This window comes from Artemia franciscana, unplaced genomic scaffold, assembly GCF_032884065.1.
Source record: "Artemia franciscana unplaced genomic scaffold, ASM3288406v1 PGA_scaffold_49, whole genome shotgun sequence".
Classification (NCBI taxonomy): domain Eukaryota; kingdom Metazoa; phylum Arthropoda; class Branchiopoda; order Anostraca; family Artemiidae; genus Artemia; species Artemia franciscana.
This window is the reverse complement of record NW_027062689.1, coordinates 1,065,658-1,091,432: the sequence shown is the minus strand read 5'-3', so window position 1 is coordinate 1,091,432 and position 25,775 is coordinate 1,065,658. Positions and strand designations below refer to the sequence as shown.

Here is a 25,775-nt window from a genome sequence, read left to right as displayed (position 1 = left end):
CTTTCTTTCTCTTCACTAAGCGCAGCTTGGTTCCTGGTACAATTTATATGTGATACATGCAAAAAAGCGATTTTCCTTGTTGTTCAAGGTAGGGGCAGTAACTTTTTTGCATGGGTTTTCGACAATGGCCATTCAAATGTGTCGAATTTTAAAAAAGTGTGGTTCTTTTTTTACAGTTCCTCCATTGACAGTTTTTTTTTTTTTTTTTTTTTTTTTTTTTTTTTTTTTTTTTTTTTTTTTTTTTTTTTTTTTTTTTTTTTTACAAAAAGTGTTGTTCTTTGCAACCGACTTTAGATCATTTTAATATATTTCAGAAACCTACTTTCAACGTAATACCTTAAATTAGGTAATTTTTTTTTTCGAAGACCAAACTGCCTTTCTATGGCGAACAAATAAAAGTTGAAGCGGCAATAAGTCTTTTTATTAAACAGTGAAAACAGATGCAACAAATTTGGATATTTTGACCACATACACCAGTGGTCGTCATCAGCAGAAAAATTAAAGCATTACAATTAAAACAAACGTATTTATGCAGAACAAAATAATTGCTTTCAGGTCAGAAATAGATTCTGGTTCATTCACTAGATCTGTGTGAGAGAGTTAATTTACAGGGTTCATTCAAAGTCTTTACTTGTAAATTTTATTCTTCAGTGTTGCCTAAAAGTAAGTCGAATTTCTAATAAAGGTGGCACAATAAGAAATTTTGTCGAATTTAAAGTTATATTCTTGATTGGTCACATCTCCGCATATAGATGACGTATTTTCAGCGTAATACTTTAAATTTGGTATTTTCTACAAGTATTCAGGAACATAGCTTTAAAGTCAACAACATTTCTTTTGTAATCGACAGAAGGAACAATTTGTGCCTCCTTCATTAGAAATTGAACCTACTTTTACTTCCTTTGGACTCTTTTTCAAAAAAAGGCCATCTCAAAATTTTGATCGGATGCATTTGGGGAAAAAGGGCGTTGGGGGGGGGGTTGTTGCCTTCAGATTACTTTTATCTTTTAAAAAAGGAACTTAAACTTTCGGTTTCAAATTGAATGAGCCTCTCTCGAAGTTTATACGACCACGCCTTTCATAAAACCTTCTATGCGCAAGTTGCACAAACTTATAGCCCTTGCTTTGGGGGTTTTGTCAACCTTGTAGACATAATTATTTTCCCTTAGGACTGTTTTGAACAAAGTGGCTATCGCAAAATCTTTATTGGATGCATTTGGCGAAAAAAGTGCGGGGGGGGGTCGGGGTTGGTTGCCCTCAGATCCCTTTTGAATCATAAAAAGGCCACTAGAACTTATCATTTCCAATCGAATGAGCCTCCTCCGAAGTTTATGTGACCATCTCTTAAAAAAACTTATGTGTTAACAACGAGCAACTTGCATAACTTTCAACCATTGATCCAGGGCTTTTGGGGATTTGTCAATCCCAAAGGCACAGTAATTTTCCCTTTCGACTATTTTAAACAAAATAGCTATTTCAAAATTTTTATCATATGCATTTGGGGGACAAAGGGCGTGGAGGGGGGGAGGGGGCTGGTTGCCCTCAGATCATTTTTGGTTCTTAAAAAGGGCACTAGAAATTCGATTCCCAATCGAATGAGCCCTCTCCAAAGTTTATAGGACCACCCCTTTCATATGAAGTACCTCAAGAAAAAATAATAACAATAATCCAACATTGAAGCGTTATGACTCTTAACTAGCCTATATGCAAAGATATAAAATTGCCTCTGATTGGTTTTCTTTATCTAATTGTCATGTGTAATTGGGTTAGAAAGTACTTAATTTTGGCTTTTTATTTCACATATGTTTTTTCTCTTTAACACATGTTTTAATGAAAATGGCGAATTTTTTTTTAGAAACTCACTAATCATGGATTTCTGTGAAATTTTGTGCAATAGAAAAAATTTGCTTGAAAGAGTCGAAGCGTTGAACCCTCGCTTATACTAGTCGGGTTTCTCTTTGAAACCTCTTGTTTATTTTAGGACAACGAACAAAAGTCTCACTTGAATCCACATGAAGCAGAAATATCCTTGAACCTTGCTCGATACTTAATACAACAAGGATATTTACCTAGTCAGATTACTGTGTTGACTACTTATTCTGGACAGCTACTGTATATGTTGCAGGTTTGTTTGTGTCAATTTCTTCTTCCTTCTCGGTTTTTAGGTTTTTTACGATGTTCTTTAATAAATAGTTCTAGCATGAATATTCTAGAATAGATAGTTTTGGAGTTCATGGAAAAGTAATGTATTTGATAAAATTATATTGACAAAGCTGTGGAATCCAAACAGAAGTTCAGGGTCATCTGTCTCAGCCTAAGTCTGTATGACACAGGCATGCCCTGAAGGTCTGCATAAGAATCATAACTATTCTTAATTTGTATAATTGATTTTTCTAGCTGTTCACCCATAGGAACAGCGTTGCAGTTACGTTCACTTATGATACAATGTTGTTTGTTGTAGTTAAAATCCCTTTTTAGTTTTGATTGAAAATTTTGTTACTGAAAGGAATTCAGTTATAGTCCCAAAGTTGCCTAAGGTATTAGCCTACAATTTGGGCTATTGAGAAGAAAACAGTTTTTACTTCATAATATAAAGACAACTTGTAGTTAACACATTTTGAAGGTGCTTTCACTATACTTTGCACACAACCCCTCCTAACGTGCAAATATATTGCCCAAATTATATGTTTCTCACTTACTTGTACTTGCTGCGGGACCAGACGTGAACGCCTCACCTGGTATCTAGAAGACCTCGTATGTTGACTCCCATTGTCGTGATCTTGTGCTAGCTCTTCGGAAAACCGAAGCCAGCAGCTCTGGTTTCTGACAAGCTTTCGAAATCCACTAATGGGGTCGAGATCGGTTTTGACAGTTTTCCACCAATTTTTCAATTGACCGCCAGGATGTCAACAGTAATCTGACAGAGGAGAAGCTAGAAGCACTTGCTTAATGGTATGGTCATTAGGTATTCTCAGGACATGACTAAGCTTATGCAGTTGTCGGAGTCAAGAAGGCTTCTCAGTCTTCTCAGTAATTGACAATTATATATTTCCATGCATTTTATCATGCGTTCCTCTTGTTTCAACCTGTGTACCAACCTGTGAATCAACGTTGACGAAACGAAGAAACGCAAAACCAAATGGAGAATATATAATTTGGCTATATATTTGCGCATTGGGAGGAGGCTGGTAAAATATAGTGGAAACGCCTTCAAGATTCTGTTTTTTACAATTTCTAGTCGATAGCATTTTAGTCCTGTTGAGGCCAAACAAATTTCTTGTAGCTCGAAAATACAGTAATTTGGTTGCTTAAAAAGAGCATAAAAATTTATATTTCTGTTCGAATAAGCCTTCAACCGATATTCTACGACCACTCCCTCAAATTATCTTGCCTGGGGGAAAAAGCAAACCAATAAAACACGCCGACGCTATCAGACTTCTCCAAAAAAATACATGATTTTTTGTGTATGAACATAGAACTTGAAACATAAAAGAGTTGTTGGAGATGCTGAATATGATAATGCAATTCTAATCGAAAACGCAGCCCAAACTGGAGTTTTGTCCCTTTTTTCTTAAAATTTTGCAAATTTCCTTAGCTTTTTACCTTTGATGGTAAATTTAAACTTAATAAATTTTAATTTCTAGAATTACCATTAGAAGGGGATGCTTACAGTTCGCTTACATTTTGTGCTGTCTAACTGTTTGATCTTTCTTATTCTTTAGTAAGAAGAAGAATTATGTCTCACTTATAAAGGATTTAAAACCAATAACAAAATAGGTTGTCTATGAAAAAAAAAACGTTAAATTTTAAGATTATTTGTAACTAAGTGTATTGACGGAGTATATGAGTACATTTTACTTACTAGCTTTTGCTCTGTTTAATGCTTTCAGCTAATTGGGATTCCTGATTATGCCACATTTTCATAAGAAATTATCATCCCACCGCAAGAAATCTTGAATGAGAAAATTCAGTCGACTATGGGATAGTAAAACATTAATAGTTCGTAATGAACAAGTGGAAAAGTAAAAGAACTAATCATGCAAGACAGTTAAATGGAGTTTGTGACCCTTTCGTGTTTTTTCCGAAACCTCACTGCTTCTTGTAGGAATTAAAAAAAAAATGATAAACTCAATGATTTCATATTGGTACCTCAAAAATTTAAGTCACGAGGTTCAATCAATCATTTTGAAATTTTATTTGATAAACTCTTAATTTGAGCTAATAACCTAAATAAATTTGACTATTTCGTTTGTTGTAGTTATAACTAGTGTTTGGAGGGGATAATAAAGAATCAGGTGAAATTGAAGCTACTAGAATCGTTTACATGGATATCAAAACTTTCTATGAAATTGACATAGAACTTTTTATGAAATGAGCTTAATTGCAAAAAAAAAGTACGAAATACAACGTGTTAAACGATTTCTTACCCTTGAAGGATATTAAATTTCAATTTTGTGATCCGTTAAAATCTGTTGCAGGTGTCACTTTTGATTCAGGTGTTTTATCAACCATGTACATTTTTCTAGTCACCTGCTTTTTCTTTGAGCCATGTTTCCTTTTTTGCCTTTGCCGGAATTAATTTAATTTTATCAACATCAATGCTCATGTGCTTTCGTGTCTGTTGCCATATTAATTCCCTTGATTCTAATATTTGCTTTTTAGTTACGAAAGAGATCGTTTGAAAGTTTGAGCGGAGTGAAGATAACTGTCGTTGACAACTATCAAGGAGAAGAAAACGACATCATTATCCTGTCTTTAGTAAGATCCAATATTGATGCTAAAATCGGCTTCCTCGCTATTGAGAATCGGGTTTGTGTTGCACTTTCTCGTGCTAAGCAGGGTCTCTACATGATTGGTAACATGGGAAGTCTAGACTCGAAAAGTAAGCTATGGAAAAGTATTCACAAGACACTTGATGAAAACAATGAAATAGGCCCTCAGTTGGAGCTCGTCTGCCAGGTAATGTCTAGATAAAATCTTCTTTTTTCCCAATGCTTAGTCTATTATTAATTTTGCTTTGCAGAATACGGCTGTAAGACATTTCTTCCCTCGCTCAGGATCGGGGTGAGGGTGGTCCACCCCACATAGGACAACGCTGTCATATTGTTGGACAAAAGGTGGCCAGAAATCCAAAAAAGTATATATCGAATTTGGCAGGCGTGTCAGGAAACAGACCAGATTAAATTAGAAATAGTCGTTTCCCCGATTCGACCATCTGGTGGGGGGGGGAGTGGGTTGAGGTTAATTCGGCAAAATTATAAAAAATGAAGTATTTTTAACTTACGAACCGGTGATCGGATCTTAATGAAATTTGATATTTAGAAGGATATCGTGTCTCAGAGCTCTTATTTTAAATCCCGACCGGATCCGGTGACATTGGGGGGAGTTGGAAGGAGAAACCTAAAATCTTGGAAAACGCTTAGAGTGGAGGGATCGGGATGAAACTTGGTGAGAAAAATAAGCACAAGTCCTAGATACGTGATTGACATAACAGGAACGGATCTGCTCTCTTTGGGGGAGTTGAGGGGAGGGTTAATTCTGAAAAATTAGAAAAAATGAGGTATTTTTAACTTACGAAAGAGTAATCGGATCTTAATGAAATTGTATATTTAGAAGGACCTCGTAACTCAGATCTCTGATTTAAATCCCAACCAGATCCAGTGTCATTGGGGGGAGTTTGGGGGGGGGTAACCGGAAATCTTGGAAAACACTTAGAGTGGAGAGATCAGGATGAAACTTGGTTGGAAGAATAAGCAGAAGTCCAAGATACGTGACTGACATAACCGGACCGGATCCGCTCTTTTTGGGGGAGTTGGGGGGATTGGGAAAAATTGGAAAAAATAGATATTTGTAACATACAAACGAGTGATCAGATCTTAATGAAATTTGATATTTAGAAGGATCTTGTGCTTCAGAGCTTTTATTTTAAATCCCAACCAAATTTTTTGACATTGGGGGGAGTTGGAGGGGGAACTGGAAATCTTGAAAAACGTGAAAACTGAGGTATGTTTACCTTACGAAGACGTGATCGGATCTTAATGAAACTTGATATATAGAAATATTTTATGTCTCAGATGCTTCATTTTCAATTCGAATTGGATCCACAGACATAGGGGGCTGGAGGGGGGAACCGGAAATTTTGGAAAACGCTTAGAGTGGAGAGATCGCGATGAAACTTGATGGGAAGAATAAGCACAAGTTCTAGATACTTGATTGACATAATCGGAACGGATCCACTCTCTTTGAGGAAGTTGGGGGGGGGTCCAGTGCTTTGGCGTGTTCGGTGCTTTTGGACGTGCTTGGACAATGAAAATCGGTAGGTGTGTCAGGGATCTGCACAAATTGTCTTGATAAAGTCTTTTTCCCCGATTCGACCATCTTGGGGGCTGGAGGGAGAGGAAAAATTGAAAAAAAAAATGCCGTATTTATAACTTACGAATGGGTCATCGGATCTTACTGAAATTTAATATTTAGAAGGACTTATTATCTCAGAGCTCTTGTTTTAAATCCCAACCGTATCCGGTGATATTGGGGGAGTTGGAGGGGGAAACGGGAAATCTTGGAAAACGCTTAGAGTGGATAGATTGGGATGAAACTTGGCGGGAAGAATAAGCACAAGTCCTTGGTATGTGATTGATATAACCGGACTGAATCTGCTCTCTTTGGGGGAGTTGGGGGGGGGGGGTGTTAACTTGGAGAAAATTAGAAAAACTGACGTATTTTTAACTTAAGAACGGGTGATCGGATCTAATGAAATTTGATATTTAGAAGGAACTCATGTCTCAGAGCTCGTATCTTAAATTCCGACCAGATCTGGTGACATTGCGGGGAGTTGGAGGGGGAAACTACAAATCTTGGAAAACGCTTGAGTGGAGAGATTGGGATGAAACTTGATGGGTAGAATAAGCAAATGTCGTAGATACGTGATTGACGTAACCGTACTGGATCCGTTCTCTTTGGGGGATTTAGGGGAGGTCCAGCACTTTGGTGAGTTCGGTGCTTCTGGACACGCTAGGACGATAAAAATTGGTAGACGTGTCAAGGACCTGCACAAACTGACTTGTTAAAGTTGTTTTCTCCGATTCGACCAGATGGTCGAATCGGGGTGGTAATAATAATTACATATGCCTATCACAAACCCGTCTGGCACCTTGGTTTTTCAGGAATAATTGGTTTGTCGTATTTTATTAATAGGAGTTTGCAACCTCCGCTTTAGGTTTCTGAAACAAGTCGAATTTCATGGTCTAATTTTCACCTAACTCACATCTTTTGAAATAAAGCAAGTTTTCTTATCCAAATAGATTTAGATATTTAAAATTAATGTTTATGAATTTTTATATTTAGAATGTGTTTTTAATACGATTCTTTTGATCAACATATTGTTGTCCAATATCCTTTTTTTAGACGTTCAGTTAGTACTGGCATGGGTCGCTCTTTACCTATTTTACTAACACGTACTTGAAGAAAAAAAAATAAGTGTCCGTGCTATTGTTTTGGGGAAAGATTTCTGGATTCCTAAAGTTCCCCGGAATGTTGAGCTCGTTTATGTAAGTTTCACCTCGATCCAAACCCTTAAAGGATTGTTTTGCCTTTTTCCAAATTGAGCAAATTTGTGCATGCCAGCCAGTGGCGGATCTAGATCTAGATCCGCCTTTTATTTTATATTCTTACACTCATATCGTTTGCCCCCCTCCCCCAAATTAGGAGGCCTAAAAGCGCTACTGATGCTAATAGCTATGCATAGCTAATAGTCAAATCAATAAAAGTTCCATTTTTAGAATCATCATTTATACATGATTTATTAAGTGTTTTATTGTTTACACAATTTAGTTTCTTGAGTTCTGATTGGTACTGATGAAAGGTACTTTGTACTTGTCGTTCCTTGCCGGTATGGCTTGAAAAAAAAGGAAATGCAATCATAAGATCTTTATTTACAGATTCATGGAACAGAGACGAAAATTAAATGTCCTAATGATTTCAATGCTGTCATTGAAGGTGGCTGCACGGAAAAATGTAACGCGGTTTTAAGATGTGGTCACATATGTCCAAGTATGTGCCATATTCAAGACCGAGATCATCTTGTTAAGCGATGCACTAAACCTTGTGAGCGATACGTATGCATCAAAAAGCACAGATGCCCGAAAAAGTGCTTTGAAAATTGTGGCAACTGTATGGTTAAATTAGATAAAGAACTGCCGTGTGGACATGTTGTAAAGCTACCGTGCTATGTTAATGAGCTAGATTACAAATGTGTAGTGCTAGTAGAAAAAATGCTGCCTGATTGTGGTCATATTGGTAGAGTGCATTGTGCCGTAGATCCCAAGGGTCATCCTTGCAGTATACCATGTGACTTCCGACTTTACTGCGGTCATTCCTGTGAGCGGAAATGTCACGTAAATGTAAGTTTTCGTTGTTCTTTTCTCTTTTTTTCTAAGGTTCCTGAGTTTTTTTGTTTTTTTCGGCTCTTTATAGGAAGTATTTCGATGCAGATAAATATAATATTTCTGGATTTTGTCGTTTTATTTCAATAAGTGAAATTGTTTTGATTAATTCTTTTTAATTTTAGATAGTAGAAAATAGTACCGACTCGTTCTACCTTCTTTCAACTTGGAACATTAAAGCCCATGGTGATATGGCCTTGAGGCCGTTTACCAAATATTGTTAAGTACCCTTGACAATATCCACTGAATCTTACCGTGAAACTATACTATTGTTTTTTTTGTTAGATATTTTGACTGCGGTTTAAGAGTGCTTGTAACGAAATTTTACGCAAAGATATAAAGAAGTTAAACATATAACCAAATTTTAGAATTTCTGTATTTATGTATATTTAAATGAAGCCCTTCTAAGTCGTAATTATCAGTAGGTCCAGCGTCTATTTTAAATAAAAAATTAACTCTCCTCTTTAGACTTAAGATTCTAGTCTTTATAAATTTGCCATAAATGTCAGGTATAAAGCTGTGCGATGTTCAAGTGTCAATGGCCCATTACAATGGTGGTTTTAGGTTCCTTGCCTTTTTTTTCCGAAATTAATTTTCTCCTTAGTTTTGATTGGAATAAACTTTGTCCCAGGTTGACGCTCAGTGAGCTTGATTTTGCAAAGGCTCCAATGAGTTTTAGTTCGGCTGCTCCTATTGCAGTTTTTAGTTGCCCAGCATAAAGAACTCGATCCTTGTGGCCCAAGCCCAATCAGCCGAAAAACTAAAATTTGAATCTACAACACCACCGTAACTCAGTTCTTGCTCTATGTTACTGAGATCTGGAAGGCTTCTGCTTCTATTCGTGATTCCGTAGATATTACCCAAACAAGTTCTTGAGGCAAATTAGAGGGATTAGGTGGTGCGATCTTGTCTCAGACATTGCAACTGCTGGCAATAACAAATCAGACGCCAACTTTCGTCAGCTCATTACTCAGACCTTATGGTGTCTCAGCCAGTTAGTCCGCATGCCAGCAGAAGCACCCGTCTCTGCTTCTGCTGAAAAGCAGGGAGTCTGCTGAAAAGCAGACCTTTACTTCATGAGTTCCAGTGTCCTAGAAACAATTGATCTTTCTCTTTCTAAGTTGCCGGAACGAGACCTATCAAAAGAGATAAGGAACGCCTACGCGATGAAGATGTCAAAACTGGGGAACTATTTTATCTTCTAAAATCAAAGTTTACGAGCATCTGCCCAAACTTAAATTCTTAGATGATCAGGTTGAAGCTCCATGAATTTTTTGCTAATATTCATTTTTGACACAGGGATTGTAATAGGGAATGTATTATTGGCCAAATTTATCAATTTTCACAATGAGCCTACAGCCTAAATGATTTGAAGACAAGAATGGAAAGGGTGGCTGAAGCCTACTCAATTGCGGTACTCCGGGATACTGGGTATTGATCCTCCAAAGTCATTGGTGGCACTTAGGGAGTCAAAATGGCGTTTAAATTGTTGGATTTCTTTTACAGATTTTTGTTAAGTAACAAACCTGTTGCCCAGACTTGCTGCAGCGGAGATTGATCTTTACGCCCTGTATTGCTAAGCAGAGCATGAATCCTTTGTGCTACCATAACAGCACGGCTGTACTTCAACAGTTCCTCGATATTCTTATGATAAGAAACCATTGTAAGCACCTCTGATGCAGGTACTACAGAATAGGAAACCCACCGCTATGCTTGCTAGAAAGCAATCTCTTTATTACCATAAAATAGATGCGCTTCCAAAAAAATGGGCGATTTTCTTTTCTATTTCAAAACCCAAATTATTTTAAACTGTCAAGTTTCTTTAAGTAGAAGATGAATTATACCCTAGTATAATGCTGAGGGGGCTTCAATTTTTTCTAATTTCCATTCATTCGAAGTTAAATTTCATTTGTTGGCCTAATTCATTTTTCTCTGGTTTCTAAAAGTTTATGTAAATACTAGCCAAAAGAATAAACCGTCTCTTCTTTTTCTGGATAAACACAAGCTTTGTAAGCTAATAAATAAAAAAAACAAGTTTTTTTAACTGAAAGGAAGGAGCGACATTAAAACTTAAAACGCACAGAAATCACTTCGTATATGAAAGAGGCTGCTTCCTCATCAACGCCCCGCTCTTTACGCTAAAGGTTTTTACTCTTTTAAAAAGAAGAATTGAGAGAAAGAGTCAAACTTTAGCGTGACCCCTAGGAAAAAACCTGAGGAAAAATGATGTAAAATTAAAAACAGAAATTACTTCGTATATGAAAGAGGCTGCTTCCTCATCAGCGCCCCGTTCTTTACGCTAAAGTTTGACTCTTTCTCTCGATTCTTCTTTTTAAAACAGTAAAAAACTTTAGCGTAAAGAGCGGGGCGTTGATGAGGAAGCAGCCTCTTTCATATACGAAGTAATTTCTGTGCGTTTTAAGTTTTAATGTCGCTCCTTACTTTCAGTTAAAAAAACTTGTTTTTTTATTTAATTTCTGAACGTTTTTGAATCAATGCATGTTTTGATTTTGGCTCTCCGCAGAGGAATAATCAAAACGAAATTTGCATTTTTTTTTTTTTTTTTTGGCTAAATGGCTTTCTCATAATTTTGATCGAATGATTTTGAGAAAAAAGAGTGGGGGACGAAGCCTAGTTGCCCTCCGATTTTCTGGTTAATTAAAAAGGCAACTAGAACTTTCAATTTTTTACGAATCTTTTTATTGGTAAAAGATTTACGTAACTTATAAATTAGCTTACGTAAAGAACTTTTGTATTCTCATGTTTTTATTACATACTAGCTGTTGGGGTGGCGCTTCGCGCGCGCGTAAGTCGTTACGCGCCATATTAGTTACGCGCCATTGTAGTTGTGTCCCTGTGTCCCACCTGTGAATATAGATAGATTTATATATGTGTTTCAAACTACGTAAAAATTGCGAATATACAACATTCTTGGCTTTCCCATTGTCTGTCCATATACAAAGCCGTATGTACTAATAATGACGTCATATGCAAACGCTCTTTTTACAAACAAACAAGCATACACACAACTCGTTTTTATATAGATAGATAGATAGATAGATACAATACAAATTAACTGCGTAAAACTTGCGAATATACAACATTCTTCGCTGTCCAATTGTCGCTGCATATAAATAAATTGTCAGGTTTACCGACCCTCGAACATGCAACGTACAATTGTCCATGGGAAAAACAATCAGTATTGAGATCTATACCACATTTTTCTAATGATTGACCTTGAGCTTTGTTAATGGTGATTGCAAATGCTAATCGAATTGGGAATTGCAATCTTTTAAATTGAAAAGGCAGATCCGTTGGAATCATGGGAATGCAAGGAATAAGAACAGCCTCACCCTCAAAAGGCCCTGTCAAGATTTTGGCCTCTATTAGGTTTTCCATTGTTTTTTTTACGGCAAGTCGCGTGCCATTGCAAAGCTTTGGTGGGTTGATATTTCTTAAAAGTATTATTGGTACGCCTATTTTTAGTTGTAGCACGTGTGGTGGAAACCCTGAAAGATCCACGGAATTTATAAATTCAGATGGATAATTAACCGCTTCATTTGGTTCCAAAACTGTGTCGACTGACTTGTAAAGGACTGCCTGGTCTTGAATCTTGGTCAAAACAATATTGTTGATTTAGTGGACGTCTATATTTTTGGGTGCGAGAATCGCTCTTTCACTTAGCCATTTATTATTTTTAGAATATTCGGAAATACTTTTTCAATCAATTCATTTTTGGACGTCACTAAATTACAGAAATCAGCAGGTAGTTGTATACGTCCTGAAATTGAGTCTACTGGGAGCTTTCCGTTTCCCATTGCCAGCAATTGATCTGAAAATGTTTGACCAGAGTCATCGTTTTGCAATCGGACACGCATATTTGTAGTTAATTTTAATGTTTTTACGTGTGCCCATAAATTAGAATTTTTCAGGCAAGCATTCATTTCGTCTGCAGGAGTTGATCTAGGTATTATAGGTAATGTTTGCCTGAAATCTCCCGCAAGCAATATTAATGTGCTGCCAAAGGGTTTCGACTTCCCTCGCAAATCTTTCAAGCATTGATCCAGAGCCTCGAGCGATTTTTTGGTTGCCATTGTGCACTCATCCCAAATAATAAGTTTGCATTGCTGCAATACTTTACCCATCCCAGATGATTTGGAAATATTGCACGTGGGAGTTTCTGTAGAATGCAAGTTCAGAGGCAATATCAAAGCGGAATGAGCAGTTCTTCCACCAGGCAGCAATGTTGCGGCTATTCCGGACGACGCAATTGCCAACGCTATGTCATTTTTTGATCGAATTGATGCCAGAATCAGTTTTATCACAAACGTTTTACCAGTACCTCCTGGCGCATCCAAAAAGAAAATTTCACCAACGTTGTTATCGACACAATGCATTATCGTATCATAAATGTCTTTTTGTTCCGACGTTAACTTGGAAATGTTATTTTGTACATACGACAATAGATCACTCGTACTGTAACTTTGTTCACGATACAATTCTACACATGTCGAAACAGCAGCGATACGGTTAGGTGAAGGCATTCCCAAATCCTGAAGAGGTTTGTTTGCCATACGTACGCACAAATCTTCTATAACAACTAAAGTGTAGTTATAAATTTCTGATGTAAAATCAAAAGTCATATCTGACGTCTCTAACTGTTTTCGATGGAGTATATCTTCGGACATTTTTGACTTATATTTTTCCCATAACTCTGTAGGAGCTGATGGAGAGCAAGTTGTTAAAATGATGCCAAACAATGCACGAATTTGACTTGGGGTTGACGTTTCGCACGCGTCATTGATGCAGTTATCCCAGTGTTGGTCATTCTCCAATAAATTCAGAGCTTGGCATGCACTACGGTAAGTGTCATGTATAGTACCATTTACAGTCCTCAAATACTCAAAGGATGTCGGACCGGGCACATTCACCAAAAGCAGGCGTAGAAAGAAGCATTCATGTTGATTGGGGTGAACGGTGTAGAGTCTTCCTATCGTGGTATCTTTGAAGATGGTAGGTTGGCCGTCGACTGACTTACCCTGTTTTCGACGTTCAAATACTTTATTTTTAGTATTCCACGTGTAATACGAAGGCACTTCAGTATACAGCAGTTTTTTTGCAAAAGAATCATTTTTGCAAAGCGAAAAGAAAGCGGTTAACTTTGTATCCGGTGGATTCAGGGCTCTTTGTTGCACGTTGGTTTCCGAGAAATAAACATGTTGACCATTCTGTAAATGTACCGCTAAGTGAACAACAGCTGGACTGCGTTCATGTATCGGAAATGAAAGAATTCGCCAAACAGCTTCATTACTGCTTATGTATCTTCCAGCCTGATATTGTACGATTTCGTCGATATCTTTGATTTCGGACTGCAAGCCAAAAATTGCCATGTCACTGCCTTTGTTGACGTATTTGCATATGTATTTGATTGCCTTTACGGAGTTACAGTATTCAACGTTTATGTGTGCAATAAATGTTTTTGATAATAATGGGGAATATGGAACAACCCACTGGTTATCTAATTCGATGGTGGTACCGTTACGCTTCTTTATTATTGCTGTTTTACCGCCATCTTCAGTAGATCTTCTTCTATATTGTGGGTAACCATCATTGCCAGTAATTGTGTTGGATACTAAAAGTCGAGGATATTGCTTTGTGCACCTTCCTTTGGCCATGCATGGTGAATTTTCGTTCAGTGCACCGCAAGGTCCATGTATCATATTTTTTACAATAATATCATGTAACCCCTTATCGACATTTTCATCAGGTATTTCAGCGGAAATCACATCATCAATTTCGTTCGAAGTAATTTTTTTATGTAGCCAGATTAGTATATGTGCGTGTGGCAAACCTCGTTTTTGCCATTCCACTGAGTACATCCAGCATCGCACTGACCCAAACACTTCAAGTTTTACTATGTAGTTTATCAGTAATTTCAACTTTTGCCGGAAGACACGGGCCGTAATGTCATGTCTATGAACCGCCGATTGTCCTTGAAGTAAAAGCTGCAGTATCTCGTCCCAAGATATATTACATGTAAATGTAATAAATAAATCTGGACGACCATAGAGACGAACATACGCAATAGCATCGTGAGCATATTCATGCATATGACGGGGACTGCCAGCATATGACGAAGGTAAAATTGTTAATCTTCCAACGTTTGTGATATTACCGTCATTTATAACTGCATCTCGCAAATGAATGTATTGTTCAGAGCGGAGCTTGGTCTGATTCAGGTGGATATATAGCAAACGTTCTGATTCAATTTTAGCATACATATCAACGACGAATTGGTGAAACAATTCACGGCATTTTAAAATATAATTTTCTTCATCCTGCCGAATCATTAGTCTATAGGAATAATAATGCATTGCACTGCATTTCTTATTCATTTTTTTGTTAGTGGCTGGATTCATCAATTTAATATTAAAGTGATAGCCGTCGGCTCCATCCCAAAAAATTTATAGGATATTGTAGGGCATCGTAGCATCGATGAGTTTCAGCAATTCTTAACAACTGAGCGTTTCGCTTATGAAGAATAATATCTCGAGGTAAAAACTGATCACCGACCATAACGATTGCCACTTCGTCGATAGTTGGAGCATTGTATCTACGCACTGTTGGCCAGGAGGCGTTTTGTCAGCGGAAATAACAATTTTATGCGTATCAGTAGGCATCAAATCGATGGCTGTTTTGAACAGACGCACTAAATTATTATTTTCGTGAAAAAGATGTTGCAATTGGGAAACGATAGTCCTCTCAACGTCGGGAGAAAATTCGCAACGTGCATTCAATTCAGAATTTCTATCACTGATGAAGTACAATTGTAAAAATTTATGATTCTCGCCTGAGAATGGTAGAAGGGACCCTGCTCTATGATAAATTTGCCCTTTTACTTTGAAAGTAGACATAAATTGATCTGGATTTTCGATTTGGGCTCCAAATGACGTCATTTGGAAACATGAGTTATATTTTCTGATTTTTGACAAAAAACGCTTAGATTCTGACGTAGTTCCAGTAAGGAAAGTCTTCAATGGCTCTGGTGGTGCAGCCAATAGAGGAAGTTTAACTTTTCCTGAGGCGCAACACATTCCCATTGTTTCACCATTGAATTTCAAGGCCTTGCAATAGGAACAAATTTTAGACATAGTCCCGATTTGAACACATCCACTCAAGCTATAATCATCGACTGGGCTGTACCTGAATGCCAGGCGATAACTTTCAGGTTGCTCTGATTCCTCGGCACGCTTTCTTTTGGCATTATCTTTTGAAGCCGCAAGCCTGTTTTCACGTTGCTCTTGTGATTCCTCGGCACGCTTTCTGTTCTTACCTTCTCTATCAGCCGCAAGCCTGTTTTCTCGCTGTTCTTGTGATTCCTTGGCACGCTTTCTTCTCTTACTTTCTCTATCAGCCGCAAGCCAGTTTTCTTGCTGTTCTTGAGATTCCTCGGCACGCTTTCTTTTCTTACTTTCTCTATCAGCCGCAAGTTTTTTGGCATAGACTCTTTGAGTAGCTCTTTGAGCACTTTCAACATAATTATTCCAAGTAGACATCTTATAATTTTCACTAATTCGTGACGAGTTGAAGTCACGCGTTGAATAGCAGGAACCTAACAAAAAACAAAACTAATTCTAAAATATTCAGGTAATTTTCTATTTTGAAATAAAAACTAAAAATTATTGCTCAGACAACATAAATATTTTTGATGTTTACATAATAGCTTTATTGGTTCTGGACTGAAAACTATATATATATATATATATATATATATATATATATATATATATATATATATATATATATATATATATATATATATATATATATATATATATATATATATAAATATATATATATATATATATATATATATATATATATATATATATATATATATATATATATATATATATAAATAAGTTGTCTGTGCATCTGTGGATCTGTGGATCAGGTGACGTCAACTAAAAAAAAAACTTCAAAAAAAAGGAAAAAACTGAAAAATAGAAGAGAAAAAGAAAACTAATAAAATTAAGAATAAAAATAAAAAAAATAAAAAAGATAAAAACTAAAAAAAAAGTAAAAAGAAAAAACGAAAAAAAACTAAAAAAGCTAAAAAAAGGTAAAAACCAATAAAAAACTAAAAAGAAAAAAAGGAAAAAAACTAAAAAAAATTTTCATCTCAAAAACTAAAAAAAACTAAAAAAGGTAAAAACTAAAAGAACTAAAAAAGAAAAAAAAACTAAAAAAAGGAAAAAAACTGAAAAATAAAGGAGAAAAAGAAAACTAAAAAAATATAAATAAAAATAAAAAAACTAAAAAGATAAAAACTTCAAAAAAAACTAAAAGATAAAAACTAAAAAAAAAGTAAAAAGAAAAAACGAAAAAAAACTAAAAAAGCTAAAAAAAAAAGGTAAAAACCAATAAAAAACTAAAAAGAAAAAAAGGAAAAAAACTAAAAAAAAATTTTCATCTAAAAGACTAAAAAAAACTAAAAAAGGTAAAAACTAAAAGAACTAAAAAAGAAAAAAAAACTAAAAAAAGGAAAAAAACTGAAAAATAAAGGAGAAAAAGAAAACTAAAAAAATATAAATAAAAATAAAAAAACTAAAAAGATAAAAACTTCAAAAAAAACTAAAAGAAAAAAACTAAAAAACCTAAAAAAAGGTCAAAACCAATAAAAAAGAACTAAAAGGGGAACACTGGGACACAAATGACGACCGGGATACTGGGAATATAAATGACGACCGGGACACAGGGAATGTTCAATTAGCAATCACCATCAACAAAGCTCAAGGGCAATCATTAGAATCATGAGGTATAGATCTGAATATGGATTGTTTTTCCCATGGACAATTATATGTTGCATGTTCAAGAGTCGGTAAACCTGACAATCTAAATAAATGACGACACTCAAAGAGAAAGCGACCGGGACAAAAGGAATGTTCGATTAGCAATCAACAAAGCACCGGGACACAGGGAGTATAAATGACGACGACCGGGACACAGGGACATAACTACAAAGGGGACGCCGGGGTGCACAGGGGGATATATAAATGACGATGGCGACTCAGGGAATGGTCGATTAGCAATCACCATCAACAAAGCTCAAGGGCAATCATTAGAATCATGAGGTATAGATCTGAATACGGATTGTTTTCCCATGGACCATTATATGTTGCATGTTCAAGAGTCGGTAAACCTGACAATCTATTTATATGCACAGACAATGGGACAGCAAAGAATGTTGTATATTCGCAAGTTTTACGTAGTTAAAAACATATATATATATATATATATATATATATATATATATATATATATATATATAAAAATAAGTTGTCTGTCTGTCTGTGGATGGATCAGGTGACGTCACCTGAAAAAACTGGATCAGGTGACGTCAAAACTGAAAAAACTAAAAAAAAGGCAAAAACTACAAAAAAACTAAAAACTAATAAAAAAAAATAAAAAAGCTAAAAAACTAAAAAAACTAAAAAAAGGCAAAAACTACAAAAAAAAACTAAAAACTAATAAAAAAGCTAAAAAACTAAAAAAACTAAAAAAAGGCAAAAACTACAAAAAAAACTAAAAACTAATAAAAAAAATAAAAAAGCTAAAAAACTAAAAAAACTAAAAAAACTAAAAAAACTAAAAAAAGGTAAAAAACTAAAAAAACTAAAAACTAAAAAAAACTAAAAAAAAAAGGAAAAAACTGAAAAATAAGCTAAAAATAAAGGTAAAAACCAATAAAAAACTAAAAAAAAAACTGAAAAAACTAAAAACAGGCAAAAACTACAAAAAAAACTAAAAACTAATAAAAAAAGTAAAAAAGCTAAAAAACTAAAAAAACTAAAAAAACTAAAAAAAGGTAAAAAAATAAAAAAAACTAAAAAAAGGAAAAAAACTGAAAAATAAGCTAAAATAAAGGTAAAAACCAATAAAAAACTAAAAAGAAAAAAAGGAAAAAACAAAAAAAAATTTTCATCTAAAAAACTAAAAAAAACTAAAAAAGGTAAAAACTAAAAGAACTAAAAAAGAAAAAAATAAATGACGACACTCAAAGAGAAAGCGACCAGGACAAAAGGAATGTTCGATTAGCAATCAACAAAGCACCGGGACACAGGGAGTATAAATGACGACCAGGACATAAGTAAAAAAAAAAACTATCTATATATATAAAAATAAGTTGTCTGTGGATCTGTGGATCGTGGATCAGGTGACGTCACCTGAAAAAACTGGATCAGGTGACGTCAAAACTGAAAAAACTAAAAAAAGGCAAAAACTACAAAAAAAACTAAAAACTAATAAAAAAAATAAAAAAGTTAAAAAACTAAAAAAACTAAAAGAAGGCAAAAACTACAAAAAAACTAAAAACTAATAAAAAAGCTAAAAAACTAAAAAAACTAAAAAAAAGGCAAAAACTACAAAAAAAACTAAAAACTAATAAAAAAAATAAAAAAGCTAAAAAACTAAAAAAACTAAAAAAACTAAAAAAAGGTAAAAAACTAAAAAAACTAAAAACTAAAAAAAAACTAAAAAAAAGGAAAAAACTGAAAAATAAGCTAAAATAAAGGTAAAAACCAATAAAAAACTAAAAAAAAACTGATAAAACTAAAAAAAGGCAAAAACTACAAAAAAACTAAAAACTAATAAAAAAAGTAAAAAAGCTAAAAAACTAAAAAAACTAAAGAAACTAAAAAAAGGTAAAAACTAAAAAAAATAAAAAATAAAAAAAAAACTAAAAAAAAAGGAAAAAACTGAAAAATAAGCTAACATAAAGGTAAAAACCAATAAAAAACTAAAAAGAAAAAAAGGAAAAAACTAAAAAAAATTTTCATCTAAAAAACTAAAAAAAACTAAAAAAGGTAAAAACTAAAAGAACTAAAAAAGAAAAAAATAAATGACGACATTCAAAGAGAAAGCGACCAGGACAAAAGGAATGTTCGATTAGCAATCAACAAAGCACCGGGACACAGGGAGTATAAATGACGACCAGGACATAAGTAAAAAAAAAAATTAACAAAACTAAAAAGAAGGTAAAAACTACAAAAAAACTAAAAAGAAAAAAAAACTAAAAACTAATAAAAAAACTAAAAAATCTAAAAATCTAAATAAACTAAAAAAGAAAAAAAAAGGAAAAAAATAAAGGAGAAAAACAAAACTAAAAAACGAATGTATATACAGACCGATACACCGGGATACAAATGACGACCGGGACACAGGGAATATAAATGACGACCGGGACACAGGGACACAACTACAACGGGGACACCGGGGGAAACAGGGGGATATAAATGACGACCGGGACAAAAAAACTAAAAAAAAAAAAAACTAAAAACTAATAAAAAAACTAAAAAATCTAAAAATCTAAATAAGCTAAAAAAGAAAAAAAAAGGAAAAAAATAAAGGAGAAAAACAAAACTAAAAAACGAATGTATATACAGACCGGGACACCGGGATACAAATGACGACCGGGACACAGGGAATATAAATGACGACCGGGACACAGGGACACAACTACAACGGGGACACCGGGGGAAACAGGGGGATGTAAATGACGACCGGGACAGGGAATGGTCGATTAGCAATCACCATCAACAAAGCTCAAGGGCAATCATTAGAATCATGAGGTATAGATCTGAATACAGATTGTTTTCCCATGGACCATTATATGTTGCATGTTCAAGAGTCGGTAAACCTGACAATCTATTTATATGCAAAGACAATGGGACAGCAAAGAATGTTGTATATTCGCAAGTTTTACGTAGTTAAAACCATATATATATATATATATATATATATATATATATATATATATATATATATATATATATATATATATATATATATATATATATATATATATATATATATCTTCTATATATATATAAAAATAAGTTGTCTGTCTGTCTGTGGATGGATCAGGTGACGTCACCTGAAAAAACTGGATCAGGTGACGTCAAAACTGAAAAAACTAAAAAAGGCAAAAACTTCAAAAAAAACTAAAAACTAATAAAAAAAATAAAAAAGCTAAAAAACTAAAAAAACTAAAAAAAGGCAAAAACTACAAAAAAAAACTAAAAACTAATAAAAAAGCTAAAAAACTAAAAAAACTAAAAAAAGGCAAAAACTACAAAAAAAACTAAAAACTAATAAAAAAAAATAAAAAAGCTAAAAAACTAAAAAAACTAAAAAAACTAAAAAAAAGGTAAAAAACGAAAAAAACTAAAAACTAAAAAAAACTAAAAAAAAAGGAAAAAACTGAAAAATAAGCTAAAATAAAGGTAAAAACCAATAAAAAACTAAAAAAAAACTGAAAAAACTAAAAAAAGGCAAAAACTACAAAAAAAACTAAAAACTAATAAAAAAAGTAAAAAAGCTAAAAAACTAAAAAAACTAAAAAAACTAAAAAAAGGTAAAAAACTAAAAAAAATAAAAAATAAAAAAAAACTAAAAAAAAGGAAAAAACTGAAAAATAAGCTAAAATAAAGGTAAAAACCAATAAAAAACTAAAAAGAAAAAAAGAAAAAAACTAAAAAAAATTTTCATCTAAAAAACTAAAAAAAACTAAAAAAGGTAAAAACTAAAAGAACTAAAAAAGAAAAAAATAAATGACGAAACTCAAAGAGAAAGCGACCAGGACAAAAGGAATAATCGATTAGCAATCAACAAAGCACCGGGACACAGGGAGTATAAATGACGACCAGGACATAAGTAAAAAAAAAAACTATCTATATATATAAAAATAAGTTGTCTGTGGATCTGTGGATCGTGGATCAGGTGACGTCACCTGAAAAAACTGGATCAGGTGACGTCAAAACTGAAAAAACTAAAAAAAGGCAAAAACTACAAAAAAAACTAAAAACTAATAAAAAAAAATAAAAAAGCTAAAAAACTAAAAAAACTAAAAAAAAGGCAAAAACTACAAAAAAAACTAAAAACTAATAAAAAAGCTAAAAAACTAAAAAAACTAAAAAAAGGCAAAAACTACAAAAAAAACTAAAAACTAATAAAAAAAATAAAAAAGCTAAAAAACTAAAAAAACTAAAAAAACTAAAAAAAGGTAAAAAACTAAAAAAACTAAAAACTAAAAAAAACTAAAAAAAAGGAAAAAACTGAAAAATAAGCTAAAATAAAGGTAAAAACCAATAAAAAATTAAAAAAAAAACTGAAAAAACTAAAAAAAGGCAAAAACTACAAAAAAACTAAAAACTAATAAAAAAAAGTAAAAAAGCTAAAAAACTAAAAAAACTAAAAAAACTAAAAAAAGGTAAAAAAATAAAAAAAATAAAAAATAAAAAAAAACTAAAAAAAAAGGAAAAAACTGAAAAATAAGCTAACATAAAGGTAAAAACCAATAAAAAACTAAAAAGAAAAAAAGGAAAAAACTAAAAAAAATTTTCATCTAAAAAACTAAAAAAAACTAAAAAAGGTAAAAACTAAAAGAACTAAAAAAGAAAAAAATAAATGACGACACTCAAAGAGAAAGCGACCAGGACAAAAGGAATGTTCGATTAGCAATCAACAAAGCACCGGGACACAGGGAGTATAAATGACGACCAGGACATAAGTAAAAAAAAAAATTAACAAAACTAAAAAGAAGTTAAAAACTACAAAAAAACTAAAAAGAAAAAAAAACTGAAAACTAATAAAAAAACTAAAAAATCTAAAAATCTAAATAAACTAAAAAAGAAAAAAAAAGGAAAAAAATAAAGGAGAAAAACAAAACTAAAAAACGAATGTATATACAGACCGGTACACCGGGATACAAATGACGACCGGGACACAGGGAATATAAATGACGACCGGGACACAGGGACACAACTACAACGGGGACACCGGGGGAAACAGGGGGATATAAATGACGACCGGGACAAAAAAACTAAAAAAAAAAAAACTAAAAACTAATAAAAAAACTAAAAAATCTAAAAATCTAAATAAGCTAAAAAAGAAAAAAAAAGGAAAAAATAAAGGAGAAAAACAAAACTAAAAAACGAATGTATATACAGACCGGGACACCGGGATACAAATGACGACCGGGACACAGGGAATATAAATGACGACCGGGACACAGGGACACAACTACAACGGGGACACCGGGGGAAACAGGGGGATGTAAATGACGACCGGGACAGGGAATGGTCGATTAGCAATCACCATCAACAAAGCTCAAGGGCAATCATTAGAATCATGAGGTATAGATCTGAATACAGATTGTTTTCCCATGGACCATTATATGTTGCATGTTCAAGAGTCGGTAAACCTGACAATCTATTTATATGCAAAGACAATGGGACAGCAAAGAATGTTGTATATTCGCAAGTTTTACGTAGTTAAAACCATATATATATATATATATATATATATATATATATATATATATATATATATATATATATATATATATATATATATATATATATATATATATATATCTTCTATATATATATAAAAATAAGTTGTCTGTCTGTCTGTGGATGGATCAGGTGACGTCACCTGAAAAAACTGGATCAGGTGACGTCAAAACTGAAAAAACTAAAAAAGGCAAAAACTTCAAAAAAAACTAAAAACTAATAAAAAAAATAAAAAAGCTAAAAAACTAAAAAAACTAAAAAAAGGCAAAAACTACAAAAAAAAACTAAAAACTAATAAAAAAGCTAAAAAACTAAAAAAACTAAAAAAAGGCAAAAACTACAAAAAAAACTAAAAACTAATAAAAAAAATAAAAAAGCTAAAAAACTAAAAAAACTAAAAAAACTAAAAAAAAGGTAAAAAACGAAAAAACTAAAAACTAAAAAAAACTAAAAAAAAAGGAAAAAACTGAAAAATAAGCTAAAATAAAGGTAAAAACCAATAAAAAACTAAAAAAAAACTGAAAAAACTAAAAAAAGGCAAAAACTACAAAAAAAAACTAAAAACTAATAAAAAAAGTAAAAAAGCTAAAAAACTAAAAAAACTAAAAAAACTAAAAAAAGGTAAAAAACTAAAAAAAATAAAAATAAAAAAAAACTAAAAAAAAGGAAAAAAACTGAAAAATAAGCTAAAATAAAGGTAAAAACCAATAAAAAACTAAAAAGAAAAAAAGAAAAAAACTAAAAAAAATTTTCATCTAAAAAACTAAAAAAAACTAAAAAAGGTAAAAACTAAAAGAACTAAAAAAGAAAAAAATAAATGACGAAACTCAAAGAGAAAGCGACCAGGACAAAAGGAATAATCGATTAGCAATCAACAAAGCACCGGGACACAGGGAGTATAAATGACGACCAGGACATAAGTAAAAAAAAAAACTATCTATATATATAAAAATAAGTTGTCTGTGGATCTGTGGATCGTGGATCAGGTGACGTCACCTGAAAAAACTGGATCAGGTGACGTCAAAACTGAAAAAACTAAAAAAAGGCAAAAACTACAAAAAAAACTAAAAACTAATAAAAAAAAATAAAAAAGCTAAAAAACTAAAAAAACTAAAAAAAAGGCAAAAACTACAAAAAAAACTAAAAACTAATAAAAAAGCTAAAAAACTAAAAAAACTAAAAAAAGGCAAAAACTACAAAAAAAACTAAAAACTAATAAAAAAAATAAAAAAGCTAAAAAACTAAAAAAACTAAAAAAACTAAAAAAACTAAAAAAAAGGTAAAAAACTAAAAAAACTAAAAACTAAAAAAAACTAAAAAAAAGGAAAAAACTGAAAAATAAGCTAAAATAAAGGTAAAAACCAATAAAAAATTAAAAAAAAAACTGAAAAAACTAAAAAAAGGCAAAAACTACAAAAAAACTAAAAACTAATAAAAAAAAGTAAAAAAGCTAAAAAACTAAAAAAACTAAAAAAACTAAAAAAAGGTAAAAAAATAAAAAAAATAAAAAATAAAAAAAAACTAAAAAAAAAGGAAAAAACTGAAAAATAAGCTAACATAAAGGTAAAAACCAATAAAAAACTAAAAAGAAAAAAAGGAAAAAACTAAAAAAAATTTTCATCTAAAAAACTAAAAAAAACTAAAAAAGGTAAAAACTAAAAGAACTAAAAAAGAAAAAAATAAATGACGACACTCAAAGAGAAAGCGACCAGGACAAAAGGAATGTTCGATTAGCAATCAACAAAGCACCGGGACACAGGGAGTATAAATGACGACCAGGACATAAGTAAAAAAAAAAATTAACAAAACTAAAAAGAAGTTAAAAACTACAAAAAAACTAAAAAGAAAAAAAAACTGAAAACTAATAAAAAAACTAAAAAATCTAAAAATCTAAATAAACTAAAAAAGAAAAAAAAAGGAAAAAAATAAAGGAGAAAAACAAAACTAAAAAACGAATGTATATACAGACCGGTACACCGGGATACAAATGACGACCGGGACACAGGGAATATAAATGACGACCGGGACACAGGGACACAACTACAACGGGGACACCGGGGGAAACAGGGGGATATAAATGACGACCGGGACAAAAAAACTAAAAAAAAAAAAACTAAAAACTAATAAAAAAACTAAAAAATCTAAAAATCTAAATAAGCTAAAAAAGAAAAAAAAAGGAAAAAAATAAAGGAGAAAAACAAAACTAAAAAACGAATGTATATACAGACCGGGACACCGGGATACAAATGACGACCGGGACACAGGGAATATAAATGACGACCGGGACACAGGGACACAACTACAACGGGGACACCGGGGGAAACAGGGGGATGTAAATGACGACCGGGACAGGGAATGGTCGATTAGCAATCACCATCAACAAAGCTCAAGGGCAATCATTAGAATCATGAGGTATAGATCTGAATACAGATTGTTTTCCCATGGACCATTATATGTTGCATGTTCAAGAGTCGGTAAACCTGACAATCTATTTATATGCAAAGACAATGGGACAGCAAAGAATGTTGTATATTCGCAAGTTTTACGTAGTTAAACAACTACAATGGCGCGTAACTATTATGGCGCGTAACGACTTACGCGCGCGGGGGGGCTTCGCGCCCCCACCAACTAGGTGTTTGGGTGGTGCGAAGCGCCACCCCAACAGCTAGTATATATATATATATATATCTATATTCACAGGTGGGACATAGGGACACAACTACAATGGCGCGTAACTATTATGGCGCGTAACGACTTACGCGCGCGGGGGGGCTTGGGGGGGGGCGCGAAGCGCCCCCACCAACTAGGTGTTGGGGTGGCGCGAAGCGCCACCCCAACAGCTAGTATATATATATATATATATATATATATATATATATATATATATATATATATATATATATATATTCACAGGTGGGACATAGGGACACAACTACAATGGCGCGTAACTAATATGGCGCGTAACGACTTACGCGCGCGG

At 33.0% G+C, this 25,775-nt stretch overlaps 1 protein-coding gene and 1 long non-coding RNA gene across 4 annotated transcripts in view; one reads left to right on the top strand and one right to left on the bottom strand.

The window, feature by feature from the left end:
- LOC136041906 (NFX1-type zinc finger-containing protein 1-like) overlaps window positions 1–8,678 on the top strand; it is a 99,189-nt gene extending 90,511 nt beyond the window's left edge. For all 3 annotated transcript variants that reach the window (XM_065726702.1, XM_065726701.1, XM_065726703.1), the window contains exons 11-13: window positions 1,982–2,125; window positions 4,663–4,959; window positions 7,938–8,678. In XM_065726702.1, the coding sequence (XP_065582774.1) occupies window positions 1,982–2,125; window positions 4,663–4,959; window positions 7,938–8,531 (1,035 nt within the window). In that variant the 3' untranslated portion in view covers window positions 8,532–8,678. The remainder of the gene's footprint in view (window positions 1–1,981; window positions 2,126–4,662; window positions 4,960–7,937) is intronic.
- LOC136041915 (uncharacterized) overlaps window positions 1–25,775 on the bottom strand; it is a 444,858-nt gene that overhangs the window by 411,943 nt on the left and 7,140 nt on the right. The gene's annotated exons all lie outside the window — the stretch shown is intronic.